The sequence below is a fragment of the Salmo salar genome, chromosome 01, assembly GCF_965601325.2.
Source record: "Salmo salar chromosome 01, fSalSal1, whole genome shotgun sequence".
Lineage (NCBI taxonomy): Eukaryota > Metazoa > Chordata > Actinopteri > Salmoniformes > Salmonidae > Salmo > Salmo salar.
The window spans coordinates 23,622,501-23,635,440 of NC_138291.1; the positions used below are offsets into that span (position 1 = coordinate 23,622,501).

Sequence of the window (12,940 nt, forward strand, 5' to 3'; positions counted from 1 at the left end):
TTTCAGGTAAAGTGTTCTGAGAGCTGTCTGTGTGGTGTCCTCCCACCTACACCCTGTCTGTGTGGTGTCCTCCCACCTACACCCTGTCTGTGTGGTGTCCTCCCACCTACACCCTGTCTGTGTGGTGTCCTCCCACCTACACCCTGTCTGTGTGGTGTCCTCCCACCTACACCCTGTCTGTGTGGTGTCCTCCCACCTACACCCTGTCTGTGTGGTGTCCTCCCACCTACACCCTGTCTGTGTGGTGTCCTCCCACCTACACCCTGTCTGTGTGGTGTCCTCCCACCTACACCCTGTCTGTGTGGTGTCCTCCCACCTACACCCTGTCTGTGTGGTGTCCTCCCACCTTCACCCTGTCTGTGTGGTGTCCTCCCACCTTCACCCTGTCTGTGTGGTGTCCTCCCACCTACACCCTGTCTGTGTGGTGTCCTCCCACCTTCACCCTGTCTGTGTGGTGTCCTCCCACCTTCACCCTGTCTGTGTGGTGTCCTCCCACCTTCACCCTGTCTGTGTGGCGTCCTCCCACCTTCACCCTGTCTGTGTGGTGTCCTCCCACCTACACCCTGTCTGTGTGGCGGCCTCCCACCTTCACCCTGTCTGTGTGGCGTCCTCCCACCTACACCCTGTCTGTGTGGTGTCCTCCCACCTTCACCCTGTCTGTGTGGTGTCCTCCCACCTTCACCCTGTCTGTGTGGTGTCCTCCCACCTACACCCTGTCTGTGTGGTGTCCTCCCACCTTCACCCTGTCTGTGTGGTGTCCTTCACCCTGTCTGTGTGGTGTCCTCCCACCTACACCCTGTCTGTGTGGTGTCCTCCCACCTTCACCCTGTCTGTGTGGTGTCCTCCCACCTTCACCCTGTCTGTGTGGTGTCCTCCCACCTACACCCTGTCTGTGTGGCGTCCTCCTACCTTCACCCTGTCTGTGTGGTGTCCTCCCACCTACACCCTGTCTGTGTGGTGTCCTCCCACCTACACCCTGTCTGTGTGGCGTCCTCCCACCTTCACCCTGTCTGTGTGGTGTCCTCCCACCTTCACCCTGTCTGTGTGGTGTCCTCCTACCTTCACCCTGTCTGTGTGGTGGCCTCCCACCTTCACCCTGTCTGTGTGGCGGCCTCCCACCTACACCCTGTCTGTGTGGCGGCCTCCTACCTACACCCTGTCTGTGTGGCGTCCTCCCACCTTCACCCTGTCTGTGTGGCGGCCTCCCACCTTCACCCTGTCTGTGTGGCGGCCTCCCACCTTCACCCTGTCTGTGTGGCGGCCTCCCACCTTCACCCTGTCTGTGTGGCGGCCTCCCATCTTCACCCTGTCTGTGTGGCGGCCTCCCACCTTCACCCTGTCTGTGTGGCGGCCTCCCACCTTCACCCTGTCTGTGTGGCGGCCTCCCACCTTCACCCTGTCTGTGTGGCGGCCTCCCACCTTCACCCTGTCTGTGTGGCGGCCTCCCCACCTACACCCTGTCTGTGTGGCGGCCTCCCACCTACACCCTGTCTGTGTGGCGGCCTCCCACCTACACCCTGTCTGTGTGGCGGCCTCCCACCTACACCCTGTCTGTGTGGCGGCCTCCCACCTACACCCTGTCTGTGTGGCGTCCTCCCACCTACACCCTGTCTGTGTGGCGGCCTCCCACCTTCACCCTGTCTGTGTGGTGTCCTCCCACCTACACCCTGTCTGTGTGGTGTCCTCCCACCTTCACCCTGTCTGTGTGGTGTCCTCCCACCTACACCCTGTCTGTGTGGCGGCCTCCCACCTTCACCCTGTCTGTGTGGTGTCCTCCCACCTACACCCTGTCTGTGTGGTGTCCTCCCACCTTCACCCTGTCTGTGTGGTGTCCTCCCACCTACACCCTGTCTGTGTGGTGTCCTCCCACCTACACCCTGTCTGTGTGGTGTCCTCCCACCTTCACCCTGTCTGTGTGGTGTCCTCCCACCTTCACCCTGTCTGTGTGGCGGCCTCCCACCTTCACCCTGTCTGTGTGGTGTCCTCCCACCTTCACCCTGTCTGTGTGGTGTCCTCCCACCTACACCCTGTCTGTGTGGTGTCCTCCCACCTACACCCTGTCTGTGTGGTGTCCTCCCACCTACACCCTGTCTGTGTGGTGTCCTCCCACCTACACCCTGTCTGTGTGGTGTCCTCCCACCTACACCCTGTCTGTGTGGTGTCCTCCCACCTTCACCCTGTCTGTGTGGCGTCCTCCCACCTTCACCCTGTCTGTGTGGTGTCCTCCCACCTACACCCTGTCTGTGTGGTGTCCTCCCACCTTCACCCTGTCTGTGTGGCGTCCTCCCACCTTCACCCTGTCTGTGTGGCGTCCTCCCACCTACACCCTGTCTGTGTGGTGTCCTCCCACCTTCACCCTGTCTGTGTGGCGTCCTCCCACCTTCACCCTGTCTGTGTGGCGGCCTCCCACCTACACCCTGTCTGTGTGGTGTCCTCCCACCTTCACCCTGTCTGTGTGGTGTCCTCCCACCTACACCCTGTCAGTGGAGTAGAAACCCTCGTTGTTTTTCACAGCTACTTACTAACATTTGGTTTGAAGTGGATAGAAAGTAAAAAGGATGACTGTCTAAAGAAGATTCTATACTAGTCTGTTCTAATGTATGTTTTAATGTTTACAACTGTATGTTCCTTTCCCATCTCACTATGTGGCTAAAGCAATGTAATCATTTTAAGTTGCCAGAATGCTGTGTGGTAGAAAATGATCTGGTGTAGTGTGTATGAGATGAGTCTTGCCTGATGTATTGCTCTAACGCTCTGTCCTCCCTGGTCGTGGTGCTCAGACGTGGAGGAGGGCCAGCTGTCTGAGTGTGGGGGAGACGGAGAGATGGAGGCTGGTGACAGCCCTCTACCACGCAGCAGCAGCACCTCCGACATCACACAGCAACTGTCTGACACCTTCCCAGGTAGGGATACAACAACGGGTGCGCAAACACACACAGCGTGAGGGCATGTTCTAACATAGGGCCTTTTAGCTGCCCTAGAGGAGCCATTTAGACTTACGCTAACAATGTATCCATCCATACAGTGATTTAGGTGCGTTGAAGCCTACAGGCGGTAACTCATATTTCTGATCCTGCATCTAGAGATGTAGGGATGAGACTAGAACAATATTTATGACCAGAGTAGACTGGCTGTCTGCTATATGTGTGTGTGTGTCCAGTATGATTAACAGACACTGTGACTTCTAGGCCAGAAGAGAGCGTACTCCCCCAACAACTCCTGTGGTTCCGATGGCAGGACGTCAGAAGGGAGGAGAGACGGCGACCCACCCTTGGTGAGTCACACACCTAATGCAAAATCACTGACCCTCTCGCTTTGAATTAGTATTTCAGCAGGGCATCTGTTGCAGTCTGATAGGGCATCTCTGAAACACCCACTGATGACTTCTCCCTCTGTGCTCCCAGATTTTGATCCGGCGGAGCAGCAGTCCAGCTGAGCTGGACTACCCTGTAGAGGGACACAACACATACACAAGGCTCCAGCTCCGGGAGAAAAGTGAGAATATACAGTCTTTCACCCGTCTCACACTTTGTCTCAAAACTATAACATTGACCTCTCTCTCCTTCGCTCGTCAGGCGAGAGTGTGAGCAGCGAGACATCCAACGGCTATCTGAACGACGCTGACAGCAGCCTGCTGGCCTGGCAGGCGTTTGAGGAGGAGGCAGACTTCCATTCAGCTCAGATAGGGGTCAAAGCAGACACAGAGAGCCAGAGGAACCTGCTGCTCAGCCACAATGAGGCCCTTGCAGGTACTGGACTGGACTGGACTGGACAGGGGGGTGGAGGGGTGGCTTCAGGTCTGGGTAAGGTTTCTGGGGGGATTGATGGAGGTTAATGAGGCTTGGAGGGGCTTGGTTTATATTGAATGAACACTGTAAACTCAGGTCCAGTAGATTGGTTTTCTGTGAGGTTGTATAAGTTGTCACGTTCACCTGAGGTGTGTGTCTGCCTGTGGGTGGTGATGGGATTTATCTCAGAGCAGCCTGACCTTTCAGAGGATTAGAATAGTCTTCATAGCCAGCCTCTGTCTGGGGGAAGGTGATCTGCTCTACAGTACTGTATCTTCTTCGCCTGCCTGCCTGCCTGCCCGCCCGCCCGCCCGCCCGCCCTCCCGCCTGCCTGCCTGCCCGCCCGCCCGTCCTCCCTCACCCTGGCCTCTGAAGCTCTGTACCACCTCGCAGAAAGAGAAAACGCTCACTTTCTATGCACCTCTATCTAGCCTTGGACGTGTTCCAGTTTTACCACCTGCTCAGGGGTCTTTATTCAGCAGGCAGCTGGCAGCTTTGTTTTTAGCTGTGTTAGGTATTAGATCAACAGCTCATGAGTACATAAAGATGGAATGGTTACCACTGTTACATGTTCACTGGGCAAAGCTAGGTGATAGTCTCATTGCTATTAAATCTTAGGTAAGTATCTCAAAATGTTGTTGTGGTTCCTTGAGTGAATGCTCCCTTGCAGTACATTTGAGTATTTGGAGAACACTGCTATGGCAATTCTTGTCCAATGAAAGAAATGTAAGAATACCTCAGCTGTAACCCCTGACCCTTAGTGTAACCCCTGTCCCTTTGTGTAACCCCTGACCCCACTCCATCCCCACCCCAGATGGATAGGGTCAGGACCCCACCCCACCTCGTCTGTGTTGTCTGTACTCCTAAATTGATTTAGTGTAAATTCACAGCTTCTGTCCTCCTGTCCCTGTGCTCCCTCAAGCTCCGCTGTCTCCTCGTTGTCCCCTTGTCTTGTTTTAGGTCCCGAGTGTGCCCTCTCTCCCCACTCCGCACCCCTGTTTCAGCACCACCAGCACCCCCCCGCCTCGCCAGCTTTGCTCGTGCACCCTGAGTGCCGGGACTGCCCCCAGCTCCTGGAGGACACCATGCATCAGTCTGTGTTACACATGCCTCAGGACCTGGGTACTGCTACTGTCCCTACGATCTCCCCTACACACCCCCTTTTAGCCTGCCCTGCCCATCACCCTCTGTGTTGCACTGTTTATCCTATACCCAACCCACACACCCCCATTCCACCCATCATCTGATCAGCCGTTTGTGACTCTGGTAACTGGGCAAAATCGATCTCTGTGTTGAATCACCTCATTGTCCGGGGTGTGGACAGGCCTGGAGTTGTAGTGTTTTACAATCGAGTTTATACAGTAGTAAATCAGAGTTTTCTCACTCTGTCTTTCTCTCTCTCTCTCTCTCTCTCCTATCTTTCTCTCGCCCTCTCTGGCCTTGTAGACAGCAGTGAGTGTCTGACTGATGATGTCAGCATCATTGCAGGCGGGAGCCTGACAGGCTGGCATGCTGACTCGGCCTTTGTGCTCTGGAGGAGGATTCTGGGTATCCTGGGGGATGTCAACAGCATCCGCTGCCCCAGGATCCACGCTAAGGTGTTCAGTTACCTCTACGACCTGTGGCACAAATTGGCTAAGGTAAGCCCAGCCTCCAAACACTCTCATCGGCCCAGATGACATGTCATTGTCATCTATTCAGTCATCTACAGTGGCTTGCGAAAGTATTCACTCCCCTTGGCATTTTTCCTATTTTGTTGCCTTACAACCTAGAATTAAAATTGATTTTGGGGGGGGGGTTGTTGTATCATTTGATTTACACAACATGCCTACCACTTTGAAGATGCAAAATATTGTTTGGGAAACAAACAAGAAATAAGACAAAAAAACTGAACTTGAGCATGCATAACTATTCACCCCCAACCAAAGTCAGTACTTTGTAGAGCCACCTTTTGCAGCAATTACAGCTGCAAGTCTCTTGGGGTATGTCTCTATAAGCTTGGCACATCTAGTCACTGGGATTTTTGCCCATTCTTCAAGGCAAAACTGCTCCAGCTCCTTCAAGTTGGATGGGTTCCACTGGTGTACAGCGATCTTTAAGTCATACCACTGATTCTCAATTGGATTGAGGTCTGGACTTTGACTAGGCCATTCCAAGACATTTAAATGTTTCCCCTTAAACCACTCAAGTGTTGCTTTAGCAGTATGCTTAGGGTCATTGTCCTGCTGGAAGGTGAACCTCCTTCCCAGTCTCAAATCTCTGGGAGACTGAAACAGGTTTCCCTCAAGAATTCTCCTGTATTTAGCTCCATCCATCATTCATTCACGGCCAAAGGGGGCGGTGTTGCAATCTATTGCAGAGATAGCCTGCAGAGTTCTGTCCTACTATCCAGGTCTGTTCCCAAACAATTTGAACTTCTACTTTTAAAAATCCATCTCTCTAAAAACAAGTCTCTTACCATTGCCGCCTGCTATAGACCACCCTCGGCCCCCAGCTGTGCTCTGGACACCATATGTGTCCAGAGCACAGCTGGGCCTTCCCTGTAGCTCAGTTGGTAGAGCATGGTGTTTGCAACGCCAGGGTTGTGGGTTCGTTTCCCACGGGGGGCCAGCACATAAAATAAATAAATAAATGAAATGTATGCATTCACTACTGTAAGTCGCTCTGGATAAGAGCGTCTGCTAAATGACTAAAATGTAAAAAAAAAAAAAAATAAAAATAATATGTGAACTGATTGCCCCCCATCTATCTTCAGAGCTCGTGCTACTAGGTGACCTAAACTGGGACATGCTTAACACCCCAGCCATCCTACAATCCAAGCTTGATGCCCTCAATCTCACACAAATGATTAATGAACCCACCAGGTATCACCCCAAAGCCGTAAACACTAGCACCCTCATAGATATCATCCTAACCAACTTGCCCTCTAAATACACCTCCGCTGTTTTCAACGAAGATCTCAGCGATCACTGCCTCATTGCCTGCGTCCGTAAAGGGTCAGCGGTCAAACAACCTCCACTCATCACTGTCAAACGCTCCCTGAAACATTTCAGCGAGCAAGCCTTTCTAATCGACCTGGCCCTGGTATCCTGGAAGGATATTGACCTCATCCCGTCAGTAGAGGATGCCTGGTTATCTTTTAAAAATGCCTTCCTCACCATCTTAAATAAGCATGCCCCATTCAAAAAAATTTAGAACCAGGAACAGATATAGCCCTTGGTTCTCCCCAGACCTGACTGCCCTTAACCAACACAAAAACATCCTGTGGCGTTCTGCATTAGCATCAAACAGCCCCCGTGATATGCAACTTTTCAGGGAAGTTAGAAACCAATATACACAGGCAGTTAGAAAAGCCAAGGCTAGCTTTTTCAAGCAGAAATTTGCTTCCTGCAACACAAATTCAAAAAAGTTCTGGGACATTGTAAAGTCCATGGAGAATAAGAACACCTCCTCCCAACTGCCCACTGCACTGAGGATAGGAAACTCTGTCACCACCCATAAACCCACTATAATTGAGAATTTCAATAAGCATTTTTCTACGGCTGGCCATGCTTTCCGCCTGGCTACCCCTACTGCAGTCAACAGCACTGCACCCCCCACAGCTACTCGCCCAAGCCTTCCCCATTTCTCCTTCTCCCAAATCCATTCAGCTGATGTTCTGAAAGAGCTGCAAAATCTGGACCCTTTCTTTCTTAAATTATCTGCCGAAATTATTGCAACCCCTATTACTAGCCTGTTCAACCTCTCTTTCGTGTCGTCTGAGATTCCCATAGATTGGAAAGCAGCTGCTGTCATCCCCCTCTTCAAAGGAGGGGACACTCTTGACCCAAATTGCTACAGACCTATATCCATCCTACCCTGCCTTTCTAAGGTCTTTGAAAGCCAAGTCAACAAACAGATTACCGACCATTTCGAATCCCACCGCACCTTCTCCGCTATGCAATCTGGTTTCAGAGCTGGTCATGGGTGCACCTCAGCCATGCTCAAGGTCCTAAACGATATCGTAACCGCCATCGATAAGAAAAAATACTGTGCTGCCGTATTCATTGACCTGGCCAAAGCTTTCGACTCTGTCAATCACCACATCCTCATCGGCAGACTCAATAGCCTTCGTTTGAGAAACCATTGCATCGCCTGGTTCACCAACTACTTCTCTGATAGAGTTCAGTGTGTCAAATCGGAGGGCCTGTTGTCCAGACCTCTGGCAGTCTCTATGGGGGTGCCACAGGGTTCAATTCTCGGGCCGACTCTTTTCTCTGTATACATCAATGATGTTGCTCTCGCTGCTGGTGATTCTCTGATCCACCTCTATGCAGACGGCACCATTCTGTATACTTCTGGCCCTTCTTTGGACACTGTGTTAAAGACAAGACTCTCCTTTATCTAACCACACTGTCCGATTTCAAAAAGGCTTTACAGCGAAAGCAAAACATTAGATTATGTCAGCAGAGTACCCAGCCAGATATAATCAGACACCCATTTTTCAAGCTAGCATATAATGTCACAAAAAACAAAACCACAGCTAAATGCAGCACTAACCTTTGATGATCTTCATCAGATGACACACCTAGGACATTATGTTATACAATACATGCATGTTTTGTTCAATCAAGTTCATATTTATATCAAAAACCAGCTTTTTACATTAGCATGTGACGTTCAGAACTAGCATACCCCCCGCAAACCTCCGGTGAATTTACTAAATTACTCACGATAAACGTTCACAAAAAACATAACAATTATTTTAAGAATTATAGATACAGAACTCCTTTGTGCAATCGAGGTGTCCGATTTTAAAATAGCTTTCAGGTGAAAGCACATTTTGCAATATTCTGAGTAGATAGCACTTGCTAGCTATTTAGACACCCAGCAAGTTTAGCCCTGACCAAACTCCGATTTACTATTACAAAAGTTTGATTACCTTTGGTGTTCTTCGTCAGAATGCACTCCCAGGACTGCTACTTCAATAACAAATGTTGGTTTGGTTCAAAATAATCCATTGTTATATCCAAATAGCGGCGTTTTGTTCATGCGTTCAAGACACTATCCGAAGTGTAAATAAGGGTCACGAGCATGGCGCATTTCGTGACAAAAGATTTCTAAATATTCCATTACCGTACTTCGAAGCATGTCAACCGCTGTTTAAAATCAATTTTTATGCCATTTTTCTCGTAAAAAAGCAATAATATTCTGACCGGGAATCTGCGTTTAGGTAAACAGACGAAAGAAAATAAAGCATGGGGTCGACTCGGGCACGAGCCTGAGTCTCACAGTACTGTGACCAGCCACTACCCAAACGCGCTACTTTTTTTCAGCCAGAGCCTGCAAAGCCACGATTCAGCTTTTTGCCGCCTTCTGAGAGCCCATGGGAGCCGTAGGAAGTGTCACGTAACAGCAGAGATCCCCTGTAATGGATAGAGATAATCAAGAAGGGCAAGAAATTGTCAGACAGGGCACTTCCTGCATAGAATCTTCTCAGGTTTTGGCCTGCCAAATGAGTTCTGTTATACTCACAGACACCATTCAAACAGTTTTAGAAACTTTGGAGTGTTTTATATCCAAAGCTAATGATTATATGCATATTCTAGTTTCTGGGCAGGAGTAATAATCAGATTAAATCGGGTACGTTTTTAATCCGGCCGTGAAAATACTGCCCCCTAGCCATAACAGGTTAACAACCCTCCAGACGAGCTTCAATGCCATACAACACTCCTTCCGTGGCCTCCAACTGCTCCTAAATACAAGTAAAACTAAATGCATGCTCTTCAACCGATCGCTACCTGCCCGCCTGTCCAGCATCACTACTCTGGACGGTTCTGACTTAGAATATGTGGACAACTACAAATACCTAGGTGTCTGGTTAGACTGTAAACTCTCCTTCCAGACTCACATCAAACATCTCCAATCCAAAGTTAAATCTAGAATTGGTTTCCTATTTCGCAACAAAGCATGCTTCACTCATGCTGCTAAACATACCCTCGTAAAACTGACCATCCTACCGATCCTCGACTTCGGCGATGTCATTTACAAAATAGCCTCCAATACCCTACTCAACAAACTGGATGCAGTCTATCACAGTGCCATCCGTTTTGTCACCAAAGCCCCATATACTACCCACCACTGCGACCTGTACGCTCTCGTTGGCTGGCCTTCGCTTCATAATCGTCGCCAAACCCACTGGCTCCAGGTCATCTACAAGACCCTGCTAGGTAAAGTTCCCCCTTATCTCCACTCACTGGTCACCATAGCAGCACCCACCTGTAGCACACGCTCCAGCAGGTATATCTCTCTGCTCACCCCCAAAGCCAATTCCTCCTTTGGCCGTCTCTCCTTCCAGGTCTCTGCTGCCAATGACTGGAACGAACTACAAAAATCTCTGAAACTGGAAATACTTATCTCCCTCACTAGCTTTAAGCACCAGCTGTCAGAGCAGCTCATAGATCACTGCACCTGTACATAGCCCATCTATAATTTAGCCCAAACAACTACCTCTTCCCCTACTGTATTTATTTTGCTCCTTTGCACCCCATTATTTCTATTTCTACTTTGCACTTTCTTCTACTACAAATCTACCATTCCAGTGTTTTACTTGCTATATTGTATTTACTTTGCCACCATGGCCTTTTTTTTGCCTTTACCTCCCTTATCTCAACTCATTTGCTCACATTGTATATAGATGTATTTTTCTACTGTATTATTGACTATGTTTGTTTTACTCCATGTGTAACTCTGTGTTGTTGTATGTTGTCGAAGTGCTTTGCTTTATCTCGGCCAGGTCGCAATTGTAAATGAGAACTTGTTCTCAACTTGCCTACCTGGTTAAATAAAGGTGAAATAAATAAAAATAAATTCAATTCTGACCAGTTTCCCAGTCCCTGCCGATGAAAAACATCCCCACAGCATGATGCTGCCACCACCATGCTTCACTGTGGGGATGGTGTTCTCGGGTGATGAAAGGTGTTGGGTTTGCGCCAGACATAGCGTTTTCCTTGATGGTCAAAGAACTCAATTTTAGTCTAATCTGACCAGAGTATCTTCTTCCATATGTTTGGGGAGTCTCCCATATGCCTCTTGGCGAACACCAAACGTGTTTGCTTATTTTTTTCTTTAAGCGATGGCTTTTTTCTGGCAACTCTTCCATAAAGCCCAGCTCTGTGAAGTGTACGGCTTAAAGTGGTCCTATGGACAGATAGTCCAATCTCCGCTGTGGAGCTCTGCAGCTTCTTCAGGGTTATCTTTGGTCTCTTTGTTGCCTGTCTGATTAATGCCCTCCTTGCCTGGTCCGTGAGTTTTGGTGGGCGGCCCTCTCTTGGCAGGTTTGTTGTGGTGCCATTTTCTTTCCATTTTTTTATAATCGATTAAATGGTGCTCTGTGGGATGTTCAAAGTTTCTGATATTTTTTTATAACCCAACCCTGATCTGTACTTCTCCACAACATTGTCCCTGACCTGTTTGGAGAGCTCCTTGGTTTTCATGGTGCCGCTTGCTTGGTGGTGCCCCTTGCTTAGTGGTGTTGCAGACTCTGGGGCCTTTCAGAACAGGTGAATATATACTGAGATCATGTGACAGATCAGGTGACACATAGATTGCACACAGGTTAACTTTTTTTAACTAATTATGTGACTTCTGAAGGTAATTGGTTGCACCAGATCTTATTTAGGGGCTTCATAGCAAAAGGGGTGAATACATATGCACGCAGCATTTTTCCGTTTAGAATTTTTTTGAATTTTTTGAAACAAGTTATTTTTTTCATTTCACTTCACCAATTTGGACTATTTTGTGTATGTCCATTCCATGAAATCCAAATACAAACCCATTTAAATTACAGACTGTAATGCAACAAAATAGGAAAAACGCCAAGGGGGGTGAATACTTTCGCAAGGCAATGTATTCTGTAGATTTTCAATCAGGCTAATGCAGTAATGCAATAATTGCAGATCCGGGACAACCTGGGCATCAGTGTGGATAACCAGTCGTCTCCTCCCCGCCCTGTCTTCATCCCTCCTCTAAGAATGCTGGCCTCCTGGCTCTTCAAGGTGAGTCAGCTGCTCAGAGGTCCACTGCATCTACACACATCACCTAACTATCAAAGACATGCATGTGGCTCTCCCTCTCTCCTCCTTTCTCCCTCCCCCCTCTCCCCCACAGGCCACCATGCTGCCAGCAGAGTTCAAGACGGGGAAGCTGCAGGCCTATAAACTCATCTGTGAGATGATGACTAAGAACCAGGACGTGCTGCCCAATAGTGACTTCCTGGTCCATCTCTACCAAGTCATGCACAAGGGCTTCACCAGCGAGGACCAGGTAACACATGGACATTTTTTGCCAGACACTGTTAGTTTTATACTAAGCAGGTTTCGGTTAATAATACATCTATTCAGTATGAGGGGTCCATATGAGACAGGTATGGCCAAGAGGAAGCCTGACGAAGATCCACAGGGGTCGAAACATTGCCTTTCCTGTTTTCATGTGCTATTCTATGTTCCCTGTACTGTATATGTGGAAACAACTTGATGTATATTCCTGTAACTAAGGCCAGAAGAGGGAGCCATTATCAAACACAAGAGAATGGGACCGCTCTGGCAGTACAGCTTGGGTCTGTTGCATTCTGTGGCTGTAGTTTCACTCATAAAAAGTACAAGGTTTGATTGCAAAAAAAGTTTTTACTGATAAGTGGGACCAAATAACACGTCAATATTTACATTTACGTCATTTAGCAGACGCTCTTATCCAGAGCGACTTAAAAATTGGTGCATTCACCTTATGATATCCAGTGGAACAACCACTTTACAATAGTACATCTATATCTTTTTTTTTTGGGGGGGGGGGGGGGGGGTTAGAAGGATTACTTTATCCTATCCTAGGTATTCCTTGAAGAGGTGGGGTTTCAGGTGTCTCCGGAAGGTGGTGATTGACTCCGCTGTCCTGGCGTCGTGAGGGAGCTTGTTCCACCATTGGGGTGCCAGAGCAGCGAACAGTTTTGACTGGGCTGAGCGGGAACTGTGCTTCCGCAGAGGAAGGGAGGCGAGCAGGCCAGAGGTGGATGAACGCAGTGCCCTTCTTTGGGTGTAGGGACTGATCAGAGACTGAAGGTACGGAGGTGCCGTTCCCCTCACAGCTCCGTAGGCAAGCACCATGGTCTTGTAGCAGAT

General features: G+C 49.2%; 1 protein-coding gene across 6 annotated transcripts in view; it reads left to right on the top strand.

The window, feature by feature from the left end:
- Positions 1-12,940, top strand: part of LOC106577869 (ral GTPase-activating protein subunit alpha-2) — a 215,601-nt gene that overhangs the window by 117,200 nt on the left and 85,461 nt on the right. For 4 of the 6 annotated variants that reach the window (XR_006769182.2, XM_014156501.3, XM_014156319.3 and 1 more), the window contains 9 exons: positions 1-6; positions 2,781-2,903; positions 3,189-3,274; positions 3,405-3,495; positions 3,576-3,749; positions 4,749-4,910; positions 5,235-5,428; positions 11,726-11,824; positions 11,937-12,092. The exon at positions 1-6 is cut by the window's left edge and continues 144 nt beyond it. Coding sequence is in view for 5 of the 6 variants with exons in the window: in XM_014156501.3 (XP_014011976.2) it covers positions 1-6; positions 2,781-2,903; positions 3,189-3,274; positions 3,405-3,495; positions 3,576-3,749; positions 4,749-4,910; positions 5,235-5,428; positions 11,726-11,824; positions 11,937-12,092 (1,091 nt within the window). In the remaining variant the exon portion in view is untranslated. The remainder of the gene's footprint in view (positions 7-2,780; positions 2,904-3,188; positions 3,275-3,404; positions 3,496-3,575; positions 3,750-4,748; positions 4,911-5,234; positions 5,429-11,725; positions 11,825-11,936; positions 12,093-12,940) is intronic. The other 2 variants (XM_014156639.3, XM_014156565.3) reach the window with 2 other exon arrangements.